This window comes from Mastigoproctus giganteus, chromosome 6 (assembly GCF_048544385.1).
Source record: "Mastigoproctus giganteus isolate SK-2022 chromosome 6, ASM4854438v1, whole genome shotgun sequence".
Lineage (NCBI taxonomy): Eukaryota > Metazoa > Arthropoda > Arachnida > Uropygi > Thelyphonidae > Mastigoproctus > Mastigoproctus giganteus.
The window spans coordinates 229,827,942-229,849,069 of NC_143580.1; the positions used below are offsets into that span (position 1 = coordinate 229,827,942).

Consider the following 21,128-nt stretch of genomic DNA (forward strand, 5'->3'; position numbering starts at 1 on the left):
CTTCTCTGACCTTTCTGCATCCTCCTTATTTGGTGGTCATGGGCTCAAACCCTGGTCTAATCAAGAAGTACATGCTACGCACTTCTGCTCCTGCCCATCTGGTTACAGAGGTGCCTATAAGCATAGGAGGAAGAATCCTTTTTGTGAGATATAAGACAGGACTGAGTTTTAGAAATATTGAAATCAACCAAGTTATTTTCGTCTCACTGGACAATTACCTGGAGGTCAGCATTTAAGGAACTGCTAGTAGATATTCGAGAAGTTGAAGCTGTTTCAGCAAGGCAAGGTTTCTCAAACTGGAAGATGGAATGCAATGTGTTATCATTAGCAAAATTATGGATAGGATTTCCAGTCAATGGAAGAAGGTCATTAATACACAAGTGAAAAAGAACTGAACCTTGGGTAATACCAGCATTAGTGGAGAAGTTAGAAGACAGAGAGCCATCTACCACCACCTGAAGTGAGCGGTCAGAGAGAAAACTCGATGCCCAATTACAAAAACGAGTTGGCAAACCATAAGATGGAAGCTTATTTAGAAGACCTTTATGCCAAACATGATCAAAAGCATTTGAAATGTCAAAAGCAACTGAGTTGTTTCCCCAAACTTTTCCACCGAATTTGTCCGTAGATGGATACACAAGCCAGAATATCACCAGTGGATCAGCACTAATGGAATCCATACTGGCAATTGTATGATGATAAGGCAGACAGAAGGTTTCTAAACAGTTTAAGAGTTAGCAGGTAATTGATTTCTTATTTACTTTAGAAAGAGTAGAAAGAAGTGCAATGGGACGATAATTGGATGGGAGGGATTTGTCACTCTTTTTAGGAACTGGCTGGATATGAGAAAATTTCCAAGCAGAAGGAAAAACACCTTTGGAATAAGAAAGTGAAAAAACATGACACACAACAGGAGTAAATTCAGGAGTACAGTTTTTGAGAACAAATGGAGAAATACCATTAGGACCTGGAGCTTTCTTAGTATCAAGATTGATCAAAATCCTTCCTACATCCTTTAGATGGAGGACCACAGGAGGCATTGAATAGAGGGTACTGGGAATGACGGGAGGTGGTTTACCAAGATCATTAATACACGAATTGGAAGAAAATTAAGATGCTAGCAGGTCAGCTTTATCTTTGGCCGAAGTGGCAATAGAACCATCTAGTTTTGACAGTGATGGGCAAAAGTTGCAGACAAGCTTTGGCAAGAGACCAGAATGCTTGGCTATCATTTGTTCAAGAAGCAAGTTTTCTACTCTTAGCCTGTTCAAAATCTAGTTTGGACTGATTAACAACTGCTTTGGAAATGTTGTGAGCTTTGGTGTAAGCAGAAAATGAACTTGAAAATTTCAAAACAAGCCAATTATGATATGCAACATTCTTCTCTTGAACAGCCTCAGCACATTTATTAAAAAAAACAAGGTATAGATAAAGGACGAGATTTTAAGGTGGAGTGTAGAATAGAGGATTCCATTCCTACAATAATTATTTCACTGACACAATCTGAGCAAATGTTTACATCAGAAGATTTGAAACAGTAATCCAACAAAGGAAAAGAAGAAAATAAATCTTGCAAATTATCCCATTTTGTGTTATTGCAATGCCACACAACATGAGATTGGAATCGGCATGAGGGAGAGGCCCCACTGTAGAGGAGGACCACACCAAGTTGTGATCTGAGATGCCCAGAGGTCCCCTAACCACGACAGTGTATTTAGAAGGGTTGTTTGTGAGAAATAGCTCAAGCATGTTGGCTCTGTGGTTAGGATTGTCTGGAATTCTGGTAGACAAATGAACAATCTGTTCAAGGTCATTAGTAATTGCAGAAGCCTCAGGATCTTGAGCAGCTGGGTCAGTGTGACTAGAAATTGGAAGCCAGCTGAAGTTGTGACTATTAAAATCACCAAGAAAAAAAAAAAAAAAAACTACCTCACTCTTAGGAAAGTTGGACTGAAGAAAGTCAAGTTTCAAAGAGAGGAAGTCAGAGTTCCAAGTGATTAGTGGAGTTGGGAGAACGATAGAGACAACAGATGAATTTGACAGAATGAGGTAAAGAGATTTTAAGCTAAAGAAAATCGAAAAGAAGAGATTCCAAATTACTAAGTCTCTGACAGCCGAACAGGCTAGCCAGGTGGGTAAAGTGCCTGCCTGGTAACCCAAAGGTCACGGGTTCGAATCCTGCCTCGTGCTTGGATCAGAGTAAAATGCAAAAATTTTGGGAGGTGCATTATGGCCACAGAAGCCGATGCGCCAAGAACTAACAAAAAAAAAAAAAAAAAAGAAAAAAGTCTCTGACAGGGAGTATCAGAGGGACATATGCACAAGTGCTATACCACCTTTGAAGTGAAAGGAATCGTACAGCAAATAATTCGGACAATTCAAATGAGCAGTGGTTGAATCAACCAATAAGTGGGATTCTGTCAGAAAAAGTACAAGGGGTTTTACAGACTGCAAGTGGAAATGGATATCACTGACATTAGAAATGAGACCATGTATATTTGTGAAATGAATAAGGAAGTGTTTGGGCAGTTTATATCTTTTTGCAGATAAGTTTGTTCTATTAGTTTGACAATTCATGGTGTATTCAGAAGTAAGAAAGGGTGGTGAGGATATGCTGTATGAAGTAATGAAATTTTTGGATGTAGCATAGACATGGTAAGAATATACCCAGCTCCTTGACTGGGTATATTCTGTGGCCAGTCTGTGAACACCATTTTAGAGCTGTACCCTCAAAATGTAAGGAAAAATGGATCTCGCCATGATGTCCATCATAACCTCAAAAGACATCAATCATACTGCATGATGGGAGAGATGGGGGTTGCTGGAGCTTTTATCTCTGGAGACTAAACATGGATTCCACCACTTCAAGCCTCCATTGAATAAAGTGGTGGTATTACACTGGTCGATGAATCATTTACCACCTAGTATTGTATGGTAACACAGAGGGGTGGCATTCCTCCATGTGGTCTGGGAGTTACACCTCAACCCCTGCTAATGTTGGTTTGCATTGGGGTGATCACCTCTAGTGTGCTAGGTACCGTATTTCAGGACTTGCGCATGGGAGTTATATCCAAGGGTTACTAACAGTCCCACCATTGTGATGGTGCAAGCAGAGGATTTGGCTGTCAAGACAGACCGGAATTTGGCAAAATTAGGTCCACTTGACTGAATGTCACTGAATATCAGTTCCATCAGCATTTTAGACTCCCAGGTAGCAAGCACAGCTTGGCATACCTGAGAGAATGTCTGCAACAACCTCAAGGGTTCTTAAAGCTGGCACAGGCTGATTGTTTATGGCTTCTGGAAAGCAGGATATATTCAGTACTAATTTAAAGAAAATGTTCAGTTTTATTAAGGAAATAGACAAAGATGAACATGAAGTGCAATGGAATGAACATGAAATTTATGGAATGAAATTTTGTAATACTCTTGGTGGTTGGTCTGATATTAATGATGAAGAAACTTAAAAATTAATTTCTAAATGATCTTAAATGTGCTAAGTGATCAAGAAACTACTAAACTGCTGATGAGTGGCTATTAAGATTGCTTGCAACTGCAAATGGCCTCCAATTTCAGTTAAAAGGCAGTTTTCAGTATAATAAATAAAGATGCACGGTTTCTTTTGTAACTATTTTTTGCATACCTTTCTTTACATGGTTCTGATTTTTTACTTTCAAATTGGGATATCTTGTTATAGCAATATGATCAGTTTGGGATACAGAAAAAAACCTGGAGAGTTTAGTTAGAAGGTTAAAATTGATCTCTTGCTAGGAGGTTGTATTAGAAATGATCATTAAATAGGAGTTATTGCCATTTTAACCCCATCATCACATTCCTCTTCCAATGACTGAAAATAATACCATATTATGAAATAATTTTTTTTTTTTTTTTTTTTCCCTTCAGGAATAAGAATAGGAATACTGGCTACTTGTAACCTGTTTCATAACAAATAATATTATCGTTTGTTTCAGTATATGTTATTTTGGTGCATACTTCAAATTAAAACATTCACCAAGTGTATTTTATTTTTGGAATGAACATCTAGTTCATTATAAAAGAAAAACACTGAACCATTCTGCTTCCATATAATGTAATAGAGTATGATATGTACAAGTAATGGAGCATGAATATGCACACCATACTGCAACCTTGCCACTTAGCTTTTCCCAGTTGATCAGCAAACTTCCAGGGTATTTTTGTTTTATGGGTACAGTTATGTATTATGATATATGTAAATAAAGCCACACATTTTGTACTAAATTTTAGCCCTTGCAATGTGATCTAGTTAAAATATGAACAATATTCAAAAATAATTAATTAGAATTATTTTCAGACATTTCTTTTTTACTGCTTACTTTTTCTTCCCTACTATCTTCGAGATTGCTTGCAAACCTTAACTGTTATATACTTTTTATATTATGTAATCCTTCAATAACCTGTTTCATAACAAATAATATTATCGTTTGTTTCAGTATATGTTATTTTGGTGCATACTTCAAATTAAAACATTCACCAAGTGTATTTTATTTTTGGAATGAACATCTAGTTCATTATAAAAGAACAACACTGAACCATTCTGCTTCCATATAATGTAATAGAGTATGATATGTACAAGTAATGGAGCATGAATATGCACACCATACATGAATATGCAACCTTGCCACTTAGCTTTTCCCAGTTGATCAGCAAACTTCCAGGGTATTTTTGTTTTATGGGTATTATGTATTACGATATATGTATTATGATTATGATATTATGATATATGTAAATAAAGCCATACATTTTGTACTAAATTTTAGCCCTTGCAATGTGATCTAGTTAAAATATGAACAATATTCAAAAATAATTAATTAGAATTATTTTCAGACATTTCTTTTTTACTGCTTACTTTTTCTTCCCTACTATCTTCGAGATTGCTTGCAAACCTTAACTGTTATATACTTTTTATAGTTATGTAATCCTTCAATGGCCTCTGCCTTATACTGAGTTTCTTATATTGCTTTATGCTCATTAAATTTAAAATTCATTACTTTCTTAGCTTTTTCTATCACATCTCTTATACATTCATACTGTTATTTTTTAAATATTAAATTTAGTTTTCACTGAATTTAGATGTAATTTATCATTAATCTTTAGCAAGCTCTCCTAGCCTTTTATATTAGGATGTATCAAGGCTTGTTAAGTTCACAATAGATGTTGCTTTGGTTCACCATGTGGTTATCACTTCTTACTCTATCAACATCCTGTGTTAATATGATCTTTGAATCATGAAAATAAAGAGGAAAGAACAAAATGACTAACGAAGGTTCCGAAGGTTTTAAACTTTTTTCCTCAGAAAAAAAAATGAAAACAGAAAAGCAGAAATGTTAATTAATGTCAGTGAAAAGGAATATTAAAATTGGAATATGCATTCTGTAAACTGACATTATTCTATATGCTACCTCACTTTCTTCCTCAAAAATATATACACAAAAAAAATATGACAACAATTAACTACACAGAATAAAATATGTAATTAAAAACATATTTTGCATGATGCTGTGTTCAGTTTGAAAGAAACTGGAAAAGCACTCGCAGAAGTACAACAAAGTTTCCTGAGATTATTTTGTGTCCTCTGAGGCTAGTGCTTTCAGAAGGCTTGAATTTAGTAAAATAAATATAGCAAAATAAAAAATAGAATATAAATTATATTAAAAAAAAGGGATTTAATTCAGCAAGTTGAGAACTGATCCTTAGTCAGTGTTCAACTTGGTAGTGCTAAGTCACTTGATTTTTGTTCAGCTGAGTCTTGTAACTCTTGATGAGATGGGGCCCAGACAGATAAACTCATTCCTTACACAATTTATATTCTAATTTTTAACCCATTTTATTTTTAATGTATTCATTTCAGAAATTTCACACACTTTGAAAGCACAATATGCAGAGGAGACACGAAAGTCTAAAGCTCAGATGATTTTGCCAAGTTTTGTTGCACTTTCATAAGTGTTTTTCAAAAATTTATTTCAAATTCAAATGTAGTAGAGTGTAAATTATGTATAAAGTACATAATATGAAAATTAAGTAATAATACAAATTCTGGCAGCAGTAATAAACTGAAAATTCTTTGCTTAAAAACTTTGTCAATTTTCAGTTTGATGTATGCAAGAAAAAAAAAAAAAAATTCAAATGAAACGTCGCAAGTTATCAATGGTAATTTTTGATGGGCTCAGGAAAAAACTAACATCAAACAGGATGAGCATGTTTCCTTTATCTATGATAATTAAATTCTTTTCATGTTTAATGAAAAGGAAGTAGAATCTATGCAGCTCCCAAAATTACAGAGTGGCATTCAAAATACTATTTGTTACAGATATCATGTGAGGCATGCAGTGAGATGTCATTCATAAAATGGGACTGTGGTTGTACAGGTCACATGCAAATACGGAATAAAATGCTTCTTAAAACAAATCCAGCTTCAGATTCATTTAGAAATTATTGTGATTACCAGGGATAAGCACAGTTAGTATTGGGACAGCGCAAAACAATCACTCATCCCAAAATTGTTACCTCGGTAAACTATGAAGAGAAGTCATACGGAAGCAGGCTATCACAGCACGTTTTCTCTGCAGGGATACAATTCCCCTTTTAATTCCACCTTGCTGGCCTTGAGGATGGTCAATCTGAAGTGACCGCAGAATTAAGAAGTTAATTACAGAAATCCAAAGGTTACTTAAATAGAAAAGAGTTGAATTAGAATGTAATACACATATATAAAGTGTGGGTATATAAGTGTGTGTATCAGAATTGCCATCAGATCCATATTTAACAAGATAATCCTAAATGTTTAATCTTGCATTTTTACAAGTATACCTTCATAGTTTTAATAGCAAGATAACAAAAAATGTAATTTTTTTTCACACACACATATATATATATATATATATATATATATATATTATGCCTGCCTCAATAAATGATAATAATTAATATTTACCATAACATATTAAGGACACAATCACTAAAAATAAATACAGCAGAATTCCCAATATTCCAAAAAGCTAAGAGTGCCAAAATACATAAAACAATCATAATTATTAATAATTATTAATCAGTAAAATTTATTCTTAGTACATACTTATAAGCAACTTGGTATTTTACAACAAAAATCAACTATAAAATTCACAAGAAAATTATAATGGAATACAATTTGATAAATGCTGTTATAGACATATGGCTCTAAGTTATGCTCTGCTTCAACTTCAATACAATACTAATTTGTTAAGTAGATACAGTAAAGCTGTGTTGTTCATGTGAATCTAATATGTTAATGTGAAATGATTGTGCATTCTAAGTTTAGTCTTAATTCAAGTTAGAGCACTAATTAAATTCAGAATGGCCTTAACCTGTATCTGCAAACAATCATTAGTATTAGTATTTCCAAAATGATGCAAGGAAGCAAGGAATATGCAGGACCAGCCAGAAAACAGTGAAATGGGTTTGTTTGCATAAGTTTCCTTTCTTGCATCATATGCCTCTACTAATACTAATACTAAAACATATATATAAAAAACTACTCACTTCATTTGCCCATTCTTGCAAATAAGTTCATTCTTGCCCATTCTTGCAAATAAAATAGGGTGGATGCCCTCGAAGGATTACAAGTGAGGGGCCCATCAAGCTCTCAGCTGCCCACACCAATGCCAGAGCTTGCACTTGGTCATCGCGGAACACAGCGGCAACCCCCAAGGCAGAATGCGCTGGTCCCAAAGGAACTAGTAGTTGTTGGTGACTCTATTGTCAGGGAAACGGGAAACATGCTTTGTAAAAAGGATAGGTGGAATAGGACCAGGGTATGTCTGCCAGGGGCAAAAGTTGATGACGTTGTAGAGCGGATATCATCTTTTAAGGGCACAAAAGGTGATATAGTTGTACACGTTGGCACTAATGACATTAAGAGTAGGAGACCGGCGGAATTACTTGACAAGTACAGGTCACTGATGAAAAAAAGCCGTGAATTAGGGTTGAAATTGAAAGTGTCTGCAATTCTGCCCAGACACGATAGGAGGGAGTATATGATGAGAGCCCTGTCAATCAATTCGGCCCTGGAAAGATTGTGCAGGGCTCAAGGGGTTGAATTTTTTTCAGCCTGGTCTGTACTTGTTAACAGGAGAGACTGCTTCTACAGGGATGGGATACACTTAAATAGAAAGGGTGCAAGAATGTTTGCTGATGCTATCGAGGCAATGTTAGGTGGGTCGGAAAACTGCTAGATTGGGGGGATACAAGGACTAATAGATTAACAGTAGCCACTGGCAGAGGTGAAAGTGATTCTTGCACTGCTTCTATTGGAATGAGCCGCAGCCTGGAAAATAAGATGCAGGATATTTCAGAGACTGCTGGGAATCATTGGGGTACAAGTAAACACATGGGTTGTGTTAGGGTAGCTAAGAAAAAGAACAGGTGCATGTATACTTGTGTGTACACCAATGCTAGGAGTTTAGTAAATAAATTTGATGAATTTGAGGTATTGCTCAAAACATCAAAGGCAGATATTGTGGGGATTTCAGAGACGTGGTGTCACACAGATATAAGAAATGCAGAACTGGAATTTGGGGAGTACAATGTCTACAGAAAGGACAGACAGGACAGGAAGGGAGGAGGGGTTATGCTATTAGTTAAAAAACACATAAAATCCAAGGAAGTGAAGCCAGTCGACATCGCTGGACAGTGCAGTGTCGAGTCAGTTTGGTGTGACATAAGCATTGGGAGATCAAAATTGAGAGTAGGAGTGTGCTATAGGCCTAATGACTCTGATGAGTATAATAAGAAACTGTTCGGAGAAATAGAGTGGGCCAGTAAATCAGAGAGTCTTATAATGGGGGATTTTAATTTCCCAGATATTGACTGAATTTGGGGGCTGGTCACTCACACAGTAGCAAGGCTTTTGTGGATTTATTGGATGATTGTTTTCTACATCAGCATGTTCGGGAGGCAACTAGAGGGAGTAATACTCTTGATTTGATTATCAGTAGTGATTCTTCATGCATTAAGAATCTGCAGATAAATGAACCACTTGGTGGCAGTGATCACAGTGTGCTGAAGTGGGAGTTACTCAAAGAGGTAACTACCATTAGGGGTAAAGGGAAGGGGTATTGCTTTCGTAAAGGCGACTACAATGGACTGAGACAGTATTTAAATTCTATACAGTGGGATCAACTGATGATATTGCCAACAGCAAATTCAAAATGGGAAGCATTCAAAGAACTTATCGTGGAAGCTACTAGGCTTTACATACCAACTAAGAAATATTGTTCAAGGTTTAGGCCTAAATGGTTGTCAGATGAACTAATGAGGCATATGGCAGAGAAGAAAAATGCATGGGATACATACAAATTAACACGTGACACGGACGCCTATGATAGATACAAGTTGATCTGTAACCAAGTTACAAAGGAGGTTAGGCAGGCGAAGGCAGATTACGAGAGATCCTTGGCAAGGGATGCGAAGAAAAACAGCAAAGAGTTCTTTACTTATGTAAACTCTAGAAGGAAGGGGATGAATCAGATTGGTCCACTTGAGATCGATGGGTCAACTGTTGATGACCCTGCTCGGGTAGCTAACAAACTAAATGAATATTTTGCATCGACATTCACACATGAGGAGTTATTCAGCGAGGGGAATGCCAGAGGTGTATTCAACTCTAGCAGTAAGCTAGAGAATCTTGTAATAACTGAGAGCAAAGTGGAGGAGAAATTGTTGAAGATAAACACAAGAAAGGCACCTGGGGTGGATGGGATCTATCCAGTTATATTAAAGGAGGCAGCAAAGGAGGTAAGCAAACCCTTAGCCATAATTATGAGAGCTTCCTTGGACTCAGGGGAGGTACCCATTGACTGGAGATGTGCAAATGTGACCCCAATTCACAAAGGGGGATCAAAGGCTGACACAAGTAATTATAGACCTGTGAGTTTAACTTCTGTTCCCAGAAAATTAATGGAGGCACTGGTGAAAGAAGCACTGCAGGATCATCTAGACAAGACTTCAGTTATAGCTAGGACACAGCATGGTTTTGTTAAGGGGAAGTCTTGCCTGACCAATTTGATTGGATACTATGATGCAGTCACAAAAGAACTGGATGCAGGGAATAACTTTGATATTATATACTTGGATCTTAGAAAGGCTTTTGATACTGTTGCACATGGAAGACTGCTGCACAAATTGGAGCAGTGTGATATTGGAGGCAAGTTGCTGCTATGGATAAAGGGGTGGTTGAGGGGGAGAAGACAGAGAGTGGTAATCAATGGACACTGCTCATCGTGGACTAATGTTATTAGTGGAGTCCCTCAGGGTTCAGTATTGGGGCCTTTATTGTTTTCTGTATTTATAAATGATATTGATGATGGTATATCAGGCTTAATGTCCAAGTTTGCAGATGATACGAAGGTTGGCAGGGTTGTCAAGGACACTACTGACACTATGCTGCTGCAACAGGATTTGGAAAGGTTGAGCAGATGGGCTTCGAGGTGGCAAATGAAGTTTAACATTGACAAATGTAAAGTACTACATATGGGAAACAGCAACCCCAGAGCAACGTATCAACTCTGTGGTACTACACTGACAGTGGTAGAGAATGAAAGGGACCTGGGGGTGGTGGTGCAGGCAGATATGAAGTTCTCTGAGCAGTGCAGACGAGCTGCAAGAGTAGCTCATGGTGTATTGTCAATGATATATAGGAATTTTTCTAGCAGGGATAAGGAGGTGATTATTCCCTTGTATAAGGCAATGGTCAGGCCACACCTAGAGTACTGTATACAGGCCTGGAGGCCTCATTTCAGGAAGGATGTAGAGCTGCTGGAACGAGTACAGAGAAGGGCAACTAGATTGGTGAATGGGACAAAGGGGTTCTCTTACGAAGAAAGGCTTAAGTTTTGCAAATTACAGTGTCTGGAAACTAGGCACCAGCGGGGTGATCTGATAGAGGTGTACAAAGCCTTGAATGGTTTGAGCATGCTCAATGCTGATGGGATTCTTCCTCTAGCTCAGAAAAATCACCTGAGAGGGCATAAATTCAAATTGAGGAAAGACAGATGTAGGATAGATGTGCGGAAATTTGCCTTTAGCCAGCGGGTGGTTGGTGGGTGGAACAGACTTCCATCCCTTGTCGTGGAAGTTGATAGCCTAAATAAGTTTAAGGCTCAGCTGGACAGGTATTTCGAACGAACAGAGGGGTGAAGTGGAAGTGGTTATTTTTATTTATTTATGTTACTTTTTTTTTTTTTTTTTTTTTTTTTGGCTGATGCTGCATAAGCTTGCTTTCTTGCATCAAATGCCTCTACTAATGCTAATGCTAATGCTAAAGTTGTCCAAACCTTCTTTAAATTTGTTCAAACTACTCAAATGCACAACATTAGGTGGAAGTTTATTCTATAAATCAATTATTTTTGATTGGATGCAAATTTCCATATATATCTATTCTGCAACCATCCTTTTTTAAATTTTCTGATTCCTTTGTGTGTCACATGAGAAAGCGTAAAGATGCTATCAGCGTTTAATTTGCTTAATCCTCTTCAAGCTTTATACACTTCAATTAGGACACCATATAGAAGATGCTTAGTTTCCAGAGACTGCACTTTGATGAATTAGTCTTTCTTGGTAAGAATATTCTTTTGTGTCCCCAAATAATCTTGTTACTCTTCTCTGTGTTCTTTCCAACAGATCTACATCGTGGTTGCCTGTTTGCACTGCTCAGAAAATTTCATGTCAGACTGTATAATTACTCCTAGACCTTTTAGGAAAAAGGATGTAAACTATCAACTACCTTGAGTTTGGTGCTCTCCAAAAGGTATGTCATTCTGGGTTTGTGTGTGCATGCATGTGTGCTTGTAGAATGTTTTCATTTTTTGTTTAAGTGAAAGCCCATGAAACTAAAAGGACCATTAATTTAAAAAAAGCTTACAGTAATAAACAAATTGGAGAAGTACAGAACAAATGACCATACATGCAGAATGGATAATGGCACCTTCTAAGACCAGTGTGTGAGTAAATAAATATGTCACACTCAATTCAAGGCAGAAAAGATGACTGCAGTTTGTATGCTGTTAGCAGCATACATGTGCTCAGATTCTCTCTATTAACGAGCATTGGGAAAGTGATTAAGTTTCTTTTATGATTGACATGGACCACTACTAATGTCACAGTCAGTGCCAATTGTTATGGTGAAATAATGGCCATTGACTGTTTTTAGGAAACTGTTTACAGCCAACTCAATAGCTCAAATACTATAGAACCATGGGGAAATCACAACAGAAACAATGGACATATAATCAAGCTGTTCATTGTTCCCTATTCTGTCATTTGTTTTTTTGTTTACTGGAAACACCTGTGCTACCTGTTAAATAAAAATAACATCATTCATTATTCACTGTCAATATGATGTAAAATATTAGCACTTAGTCACAACATACTCATAACTGTTTGACACAACATTGTCATACAGAATATTCCAGTAACTTTAAGTTCTGTTATCTCTATTCTTGTTTCAGCCATTAATCAAATTCCTCATTTTCCAGCTTTTCATTTGCTAATTGCATAAGTTTTTATTTTGTTTTCACAGTTGAGTTATCATTTTGTTTCTGCTAAAAACTTATTGCTCAGTTCATTTAATCACAGTGAACACATTAGCATTAGCATTAATAGAAGCATATGATGCAAGAAAGCAAGGTTATGCAGAATCAGCCAGAAAAAAAAAAAAAAAAAAACTCTCCCATTTCACCTCTCCATTCGTTCCAAATATCTATCTGTCCAGCTCAGCCTTAAATTTATTTAGGCTATCAACTTCCACAACAAAGAATGGAAGTCTGTTCCACCAAATAATTACCCGCTGGCTAAAGGCAAACTTCCGCACATCTATCCTACATCTGTCTTTCCTCAATTTGAATTTATGCCCTCTCAGGTGATTATTCTGAGCCAGAGGAAGAATCCCATCAGCACTGACCATGCTCAAACCATTCAAGGCTTTATACACCACCATCAGATCACTCGCAGGTGCCTAGTCTCCAGACACTGTAATTTGCAAAACTTAAGCCTTTCTTCGTAAGAGCAACCCTTTGTTCCATTCACTAATCTTGTTGCCCTTCTCTGTACTCGTTCCAGCAGCTCTACATCTTTCTTGAAATGAGGCCTCCAGACCTGTATACAGTACTCAAGGTGTGGCCTGACCATTGCCTTATACAAGGGGATAATCACCTCCTTATCCCTGCTAGAAAAATTCCTGTATATCATTGACAAGATGCCATGGGCTACTCTTGCAGACTGTTTGCAGTGCTCAGAAAACTTCATATCTACCCACAATTACCTCCAGGTCCTTTTTGTTCTCTACCACTGTCAGTGTAGTACCAAGAGTTGATACATTAATCTGGGGTTATTGCTTCCCATATGTAGTACTTTACATTTGTCAATGTTGACTTCATTTGCCACCACTCAGCCCATCTGCTCAACTTTTCTAGATCCTGTTGCAGCAGCGGCGTACCGTCATTTGTGTCCTTAACAACCCTGCCAACCTTTCTACTGTCTGCAAACTTGGACATTAAGCTTGATATACCATCATCAATATCATTTATAAATACAGAAAACAACAATGGACCCAACACTGAACCCTGAGGGACTCCACTAATAAAATTAGTCCACGATGAGCAGTGTCCATTGATTATCACTCTTTGTCTTCTCCCACTCAACCATCCCTTTATCCATAGCAGCAATTTGCCTCCAATGCCACACTGCTCCAATTTGTTCAGCAGACTTCCATGTGCAGCAGTACCAAAAGCCTTTCTAAGATCCAAATCCAAATATATGATATCAAAGTTATTCCAATCATAGCATCCAATCAAATTGGTCAGGCAAGACTTTCTCTTAACAAAACCATGCTGTGTCCGAACTATAACTGAAGTCTTGTCTAGATGATCCTGTAGTGTTCTTTAACCAGTGCCTCCATTAGTTTTCCTGGAACAGAAGTTAAACTAACAGGTGTATAATAACTTGTGTCGCTCTTTGTGAATTGGGGTCACATTTGCACATCTCCAGTCTATGGGTACCTCCCTGAGTCCAAAGAAGCTCTCATAATTATATCTAAGGGTTTGCTTACTTCCTTTTCTGCCTCGTTTAATATAACTGGATAGATCCCATCCACACTGGGTGCCTTTTTTATGTTTATCTTCAACAATTTCTCCTCCACTTTCCTCTCAGTTATTACCAAATCATCTAGCTCACTGCCAGAGTTTGATTCACCTCTGGCATTCTCCTCCCTGAATAACTCCTCATGTGTTAATGTAGATGCAAAATATTCATTTAGTTTGTTAGCCACCTGAGCAGGATCATGAACAGTCGAACCATCAATATCCAGTGGACCAATCTGATTCATCCCTTTCCTTTTAGAGTTTACATAGGAAAAGAACTCTTTGCTGTTTTTCTTTGCATCCTTTGCCTGCCTAATTTCCTTTGTGACTTGGTTACAGACCAGCTTATATCTATCACAGGCTTCCATGTCACCCATTAATTTATATGTATCCCATGCATTTCTCTTCTCTGCCATATGTCTCATTAGTTCATCTGATATCCATTTAGGCCTAAACCTTGAACAATATTTCTTAGTTGGTATGTAAAGCCTAGTAGCTTCCAAGATAGATTCTTTCAATGCTTCCCATTTTGAATTTGCTGTTGGTAACATCATCAGTTGGTCCCACTGTATAGAATTTAAATACTGTCTCAGTCCATCGTAGTCGCCTTTACGGAAGCAATAACCCTTCCCTTTACCCCTAATGGTAGTTACCTCTTTGAGTAAATCCCACTTCAGCACACTGTGATCACTGCTGATAATCAAATCAAGAGTATTACTCCCTCTAGTTGCCTCCCGAACATGCTGATGTAGAAAACAATCATCCAATAAATCCACAAAAGCCCTGCTAGTGTGTGAGTAACCAGCCCCCAAATTCCAGTCAATATCTGGGAAATTAAAATCTCCCATTATAAGACTCTCTGATTTACTGGCCCACTCTATTTCCCTGTACAGTTCCTTATTATACTCATCAGAGTCATTAGGCCTATAGCACACTCCTACTCTCAATTTTGATTTACCTATGCTTATGTCACACCAAACTGACTCGACACTGCCCTGTCCATCGATGTCGACTGGCTTCACTTCCTTGGTTTTTATGTGTTTCTTATCTAATAGCATAGCCCCTCCTCCCTTCCTGTCCTGTCTATCCTTCCTGTACACATTGTACTCCCCAAATTCCAGTTCTGCATTCCTTATATCTGTGTGCCACCACGTCTCTGATATCCCAACAATATCTGCCTTTGATGTTTTGAGCAATACCTGAAATACAACATCCAAGTTTTTTGAGACGACCGACTAACTGGTAAAATAAATTTATTAAAATAAATAAATGATATATACATAAGAAAACAGAGAATAAATAAGATAAAAGTATTAAAATTCAATAAGATAAAAGTGTTAAAATATAATATAATAAAAGTGTTAAAATACATAGAAGCTTTTGAGACGAAGTGCCTCTTCATCAGCTAATCGGTGAATGGTATATATTGATGGTTACAATAGCCAAGTACTTCAATATATAATGATGGTTACAATAGCAAAAGTCAGCTGGGCATCAGGTATCAAGAGTCTAGTGTCAGTAGAACAGAATTACGTACACGTGATGACCACCAGTGCTCATCGCCCTGCAATACAGTACATTCTATAATAGGGTGTAAGTGCATTCCCCTTGTGCAATTCATAGTACTATTATTGGTAGTTATGTGCAGTGCTTCAAGCCATGAATGCTAGTGGTAATCATGTGAATAGTCGACGATTTCAATATCCCGTTGGAGATCAAGATTGTGCTGCTCAACCCAATAATGCTCGTCGACTGTGGAGCGTCAAAATTGGCAGTTTGCAGAGCCACCTCATGCTCAGAAACCTGGCCTTTCAATCTTCTACCAGACTCACCTACCTAACACCCCCATAATCTGGACACGTAATGCAGTATACTGAACCACTCCATAGGAAAGGAGGAACAGGTGTTTTCACCTTAGAAATAATAGACTATGTATATAAAGTGCTTAGCATCATAATACACAGCCATTTCTGAATAAACAGAAAATTTTTAAGGTGGCATCGTTTTAGGTTATATCTCATATTGTGAATACCTTCACAACGAGTTGCCTAAAACGATAACTAAAACGATGCCACCTTAAAAATTTTCTGTTTATTCAGAAATGGCTGTGTATTATGATGCTAAGCACTTTATATACATAGTCTAAATTTGTTCGCAGCTTGAGGCTTTAGCCCTAAATGCGCCTTAGTCTAAATAATAGACTGTAATTTCCTCCCCGGAAGTTGCACACATCATATATGATGGAGATGCAAAATCCTAACAGGACGTTCTGATACGTCTGGATAATAGGGGATGTAGCATAATAGGGGATAAATTCATTGATGCAAGGAGGATTAGATTGCATAACAAATTCGTGAGCCTGAAGCACACATCTATCTAGAACATGAGGTGGATAGCAACAATTTGAAAGCTCTGCCCTAATTTTAGAAATCTCCAATTGCCTCTCACTTGAAGTACACCATTCACAACTAACTGATGAAGAGGCACTTCGTCTCAAAAGCTTCTATGTATTTTAAAGTGATGTATTTTAATGCTTTTATTATATTATATTTTAATACTTTTATTATATTATATTTTAATACTTTTATTATATTATATTTTAATACTTTTATCTTATTGTATCTTATTTTATCTCTGTTTTATCTTATGTATATATCATTTATTTATTTTTAACAAATTTATTTTACCAGTTAGTCGGTCGTCGCAAGAAACTTGGATGATATGCAACCCGACACGCAGCAAGGCCTGTTTTCTAACAGTGAACACAGTGCAGATATGTCACCATACAAATTCTCAAAAACTGCAAAAATATTTTTAGTTGTTTTCAGAATTTGTTTAGCATATCTTTAGGGTTGTTTTTTTTTTTTTTTGCATGTAGTACTGAATTTTATACTTATTCCTAAATAAGCATGAAATACAGTGAATAAGTGAGCTTCTTAAATAACTGACATGAAAACAAAAAAGAGACTAAAGTCTCTCAGAAGTTTTGCTAGTGCTGGATATACTAGCACTTTTCAATTTATTTTACACACCTCAAACATCTATAAAACACTTAAGGTGTGTAAAATGGAAGGAAAGTGAAGGTAGTCCCAGAAGATAAATAGTGACTTCTTATTGGTGCTTTCTAAAATCCTTTCAAAATAGAGTAAAATAAAAAAATGAACAATAAATGAGTATGTTGTATATATTCCTGTAGAACCCCAAAGTGGGGTGATGACTCATTGTATGCATGTAAATCGTATGTACTGGAATGCAAAACCTAAGATTCACTGTGGGTGGGGGGAGAGACTGAGCAATGATATTTATCCATGTGGGGCATTATATGAGAGAGTCTATTGTCCCCTTACATGAACCATAGGAAATAGTACTAAAAATATCAATACTGATATAAGCCAGCATGCAACCACTACTCTGCAACAGAGTAGTGGTTATTCCATTTTCATTTGGAGAGGTCTGGATTTGAATCTCACAAAAAAACTGAGGGAATTCTTAAAAGCTTCTTCATCTGGTGCTGTGTAGTTTAATAATCTAAGGAAGCAGAGTTTCCTCTGTGAGTTATTCTAGGTTTACCAGCCCTCATACAAAGCAAACCTGCCTTTCAACACACACACACACACACACACACACACACACACACACACACACACACACACACACACACACACACACACACACACACACACACACACACACACACACACACACACACACATTCTACAGACATAATACAGAACAAACCATATGAACTAGAGTACCACACGATGCAAGAGATGAATAAAAGTCACAAGTTGCACTGAAACACCAAAAATTCCCAACAACAACAGCAAGGGTGCACCAGTACTTTTTTTTTTTTTTTTTTCAATCAGCCAGCACCTTCTGCTTTTTTAAAGGTAAGATAGTTTTGACTTACTATTGCATTTTCTTGCTTGGTTGATCAGGGTTACATCAAAGGATTTAAATATATGTAGCTGCTCAGAGATTTCAGTAATATGATGTCCAAAACACTGTAAGTGAACATAACTAAATATATATGTACGCTGTAATACATTTGCTGTTTTCTAAGTTCCTTGTGTAATGCTTAAGATTGTACTTTCTAAAAATTTGCAAAATATCTTATTTAATACTTTGTACTAAATAGCAAGTACAGAATATTTTATTTAGTATTTAGCATTAGCCAAGGAAGCCCTAGGCATTTACTGCAGCAGACAATAAAACATAAAATAAAATCCCTTCTTATGCATTTCACTCCTATTGTAGATGCCAATCGCTGAAATTTGAATTTCATCAAGCTGTTGATCTCAACTGCCATGGGGGTAACTTATTTCAGTAGTTCACAACTCCAGGCTAAGAGAATACTTTCTGTAACCCAACTTATGAGTACAGAGAAGGGCAACAAGATTAATGAATGGAACAAAGGGTTGCTCTTACGATGAAAGGCTTAAGAATTTGCAAATTACAGTGTCTGGTGACTAGGCACCAGCAAGGTGATCTGATTGAAGAGTATAAGGCCTTGAATGGTTTGAGCAAGCTCAATGCTGATGGGATTCCTCTTCTTGCCCAGATTAGTTGCCTGAGGGGGACATAAATTACCCCAGGGGTTCACATCTGGTGAGTATGGGCTTGGCATACCCAGGATCCTGAGCTAGATATCATCATTCTTCTCTTTCTTGGTGATTCCCTTCTACTTTTGACTCTCTCTCTCTCTCTCTCAGGGTAACTCGGGAATTTTTTTTTTTTTTTTGGCTGGTGCAGCATAAGCCTCAGGCTTCATTGCACCATGTAGCTAATAATAATAATAAATTTAAAATTGAGGAAAGACAGTTACAGAATAGATGTGTGGAAATTTGCCTTCAGCCAGCAGATGGTTGATTGCTGGAACAAACTTCCATCTGTTGTAGAAGTTGACAGATTAAATAAATTCAAGGCAGACTACATAAACATTTGGAGTTAATGGATGGGCAAAATGGGAAAGTTTTTTTTTTTTTTGGCTAATGCTGTATAAGCTTGCTTTCTTGCATCATATGCCTCTACTAATGCCAATACTACTTCCCTCATAATTTGAGTTTCTGGCCCTATTCCACTGATCATTTATAACTATTACTATTTCATTTTCATTCATTTTAATATCTCCCCCACCCTTTCAGAGCCTTATAGACCTCAATCAGATCTCTTCTGTGGTAGCTACCAAACTTCATAGCCCACATACTAGAGGTACAGGGTTGTTAAAATTAAAGTATCCCTATGTAGAGGGCTCTGGGGCAAGTTATAAGGCTTGTACTGAAGAGAAATTTGGACAACAGGTACAATAAAGAATGCGCTCGCCATTTCTTGGAAAAAAAATTAGTTACAAAATGTGTCACTGTATGGTGCATAACTATCTTAGTTACAATTATGCAAACAAATATTAGGTTTATAATATTTGTTTGCATAATTGTAAGTTATTGCCACAGCATCACTACTCAGCTCTACTGTACTGTATAAAAGCAAAGCAGTCTCTTCAAAATCATACAGTAGATGTTTGCCTGCACTACAGCAGCAATGCCAACAACATTGCAGGAAAAGGCACTATTAGTGAAGCTGTACTATCAGAACAGCAACAATGCAGCTGTGGCTATCAGAGAATTCCGGCATCAGAAGTGCATAAGGGGTGGACCTATGACTGTTTCTGCTGTCTGCAGCACAAACAGTCATAGGTCCACAAACAAGTGGACTCCTCTCGTGTTGAAGATGTGGCTATGGCTGTCGTGCATTTATCGAGTCAATCTCCATGTGGTAGTGCAAGTGTGCCAGCTGTTTCTAATGAAGTGGACATGCCATATTTCGCTGTAAAGCTAGTAATGCATCAGGTGTTGTGCAGTACTATCCTTACAAGATGCACATGCTACAGCAGCAGCTAAAGCATGGTGATGCAGATATTCATTTCACATACGCACTTCAGTTTCTGGTGTGAATGACAGTGGATATCACTTGGCCATGGAACATCCTTTGGAGTGATGAAGCCCACTTCTGCTTAAATGGACAAGTGAATAAGCATAACTGTCTCATTTGGACAACAGAAACCCCTCAAGTTATCCAAGAGGTCCCGTTGCATTCTCCAAAAGTGACAGTGTGTGGTGTGGATTTACAGCCACATTCATGATTAGGCCATATTTTTTTGAACAGGTAACACTGGCACCTGTTCCGTCACTGGACAGTGATATTATGAAATGTTGGCAAATTTCATAATACCAGAGCTGCAACAACATGGGTGCCTTCAGGACACCATATTCACGCAAGATGGTGTGCCACCCCGCATTCACTGTTGTGTCCAAAGATTGCAAAGGCAACACTTTACAGATGAAAGGGTCCTCAGCCGTTGTTTCCAGACATTTTGACTACTCCAATCACTGCATGCGACTTCTGGTTGTGGGGTTTTTTGAAGAATCAGGTGTATCGGGAAGGATGTCAAACTCTAGCAGATCTGAAGGACAGCATAAGATGTCATGTGAAGTTCTGCTGTAGAAAATGCTGTTCTTCGAATGTTGTTGACCAAAATGGAGGAGACACAATTGTAGCACAGTTCAAGTGATTTTTATTGCCACAGCACCATATAGTGAAAAATTTTGTAACTAATTTTTTTTTTCCAATAAATGGCGAGCGTATTCTTATTGTACCTGTTGTCCAAATTTCTCTTCAGTATGAGCCTTAGAACTCACTCCAGAGCCCTCTACATAGGGCTTTAATTTTAACAATCTTGTATTTCCTCACATGGCAGTTTACCAATTTCACCAAGCACGTAGCCCATCTTTGAACACCTTCAAGCTTTTAATGCATGTTAATACTTAACATAAATACAAATAACATAATATTCTAATGTTCACCAGAGAAATACATGATGACATCATCAGAGATAATTTGAAGAAAAGAAAAGGAATGTGGGATGATAAGTTGATCCGAGGTTAGACAAAAATGTCCTGTTCTGAAAAGGGAAGTTTGGTA

The 21,128-nt window shown here is 37.3% G+C and overlaps 1 protein-coding gene across 1 annotated transcript in view; it reads right to left on the reverse strand.

Moving 5' to 3' along the window:
* Positions 1 to 21,128, reverse strand: part of RyR (Ryanodine receptor) — an 841,404-nt gene that overhangs the window by 351,149 nt on the left and 469,127 nt on the right. The window contains exon 64 of the mRNA XM_090376454.1: positions 6,547 to 6,659. Within this exon, the coding sequence (XP_090232580.1) occupies positions 6,547 to 6,659 (113 nt within the window). The remainder of the gene's footprint in view (positions 1 to 6,546; positions 6,660 to 21,128) is intronic.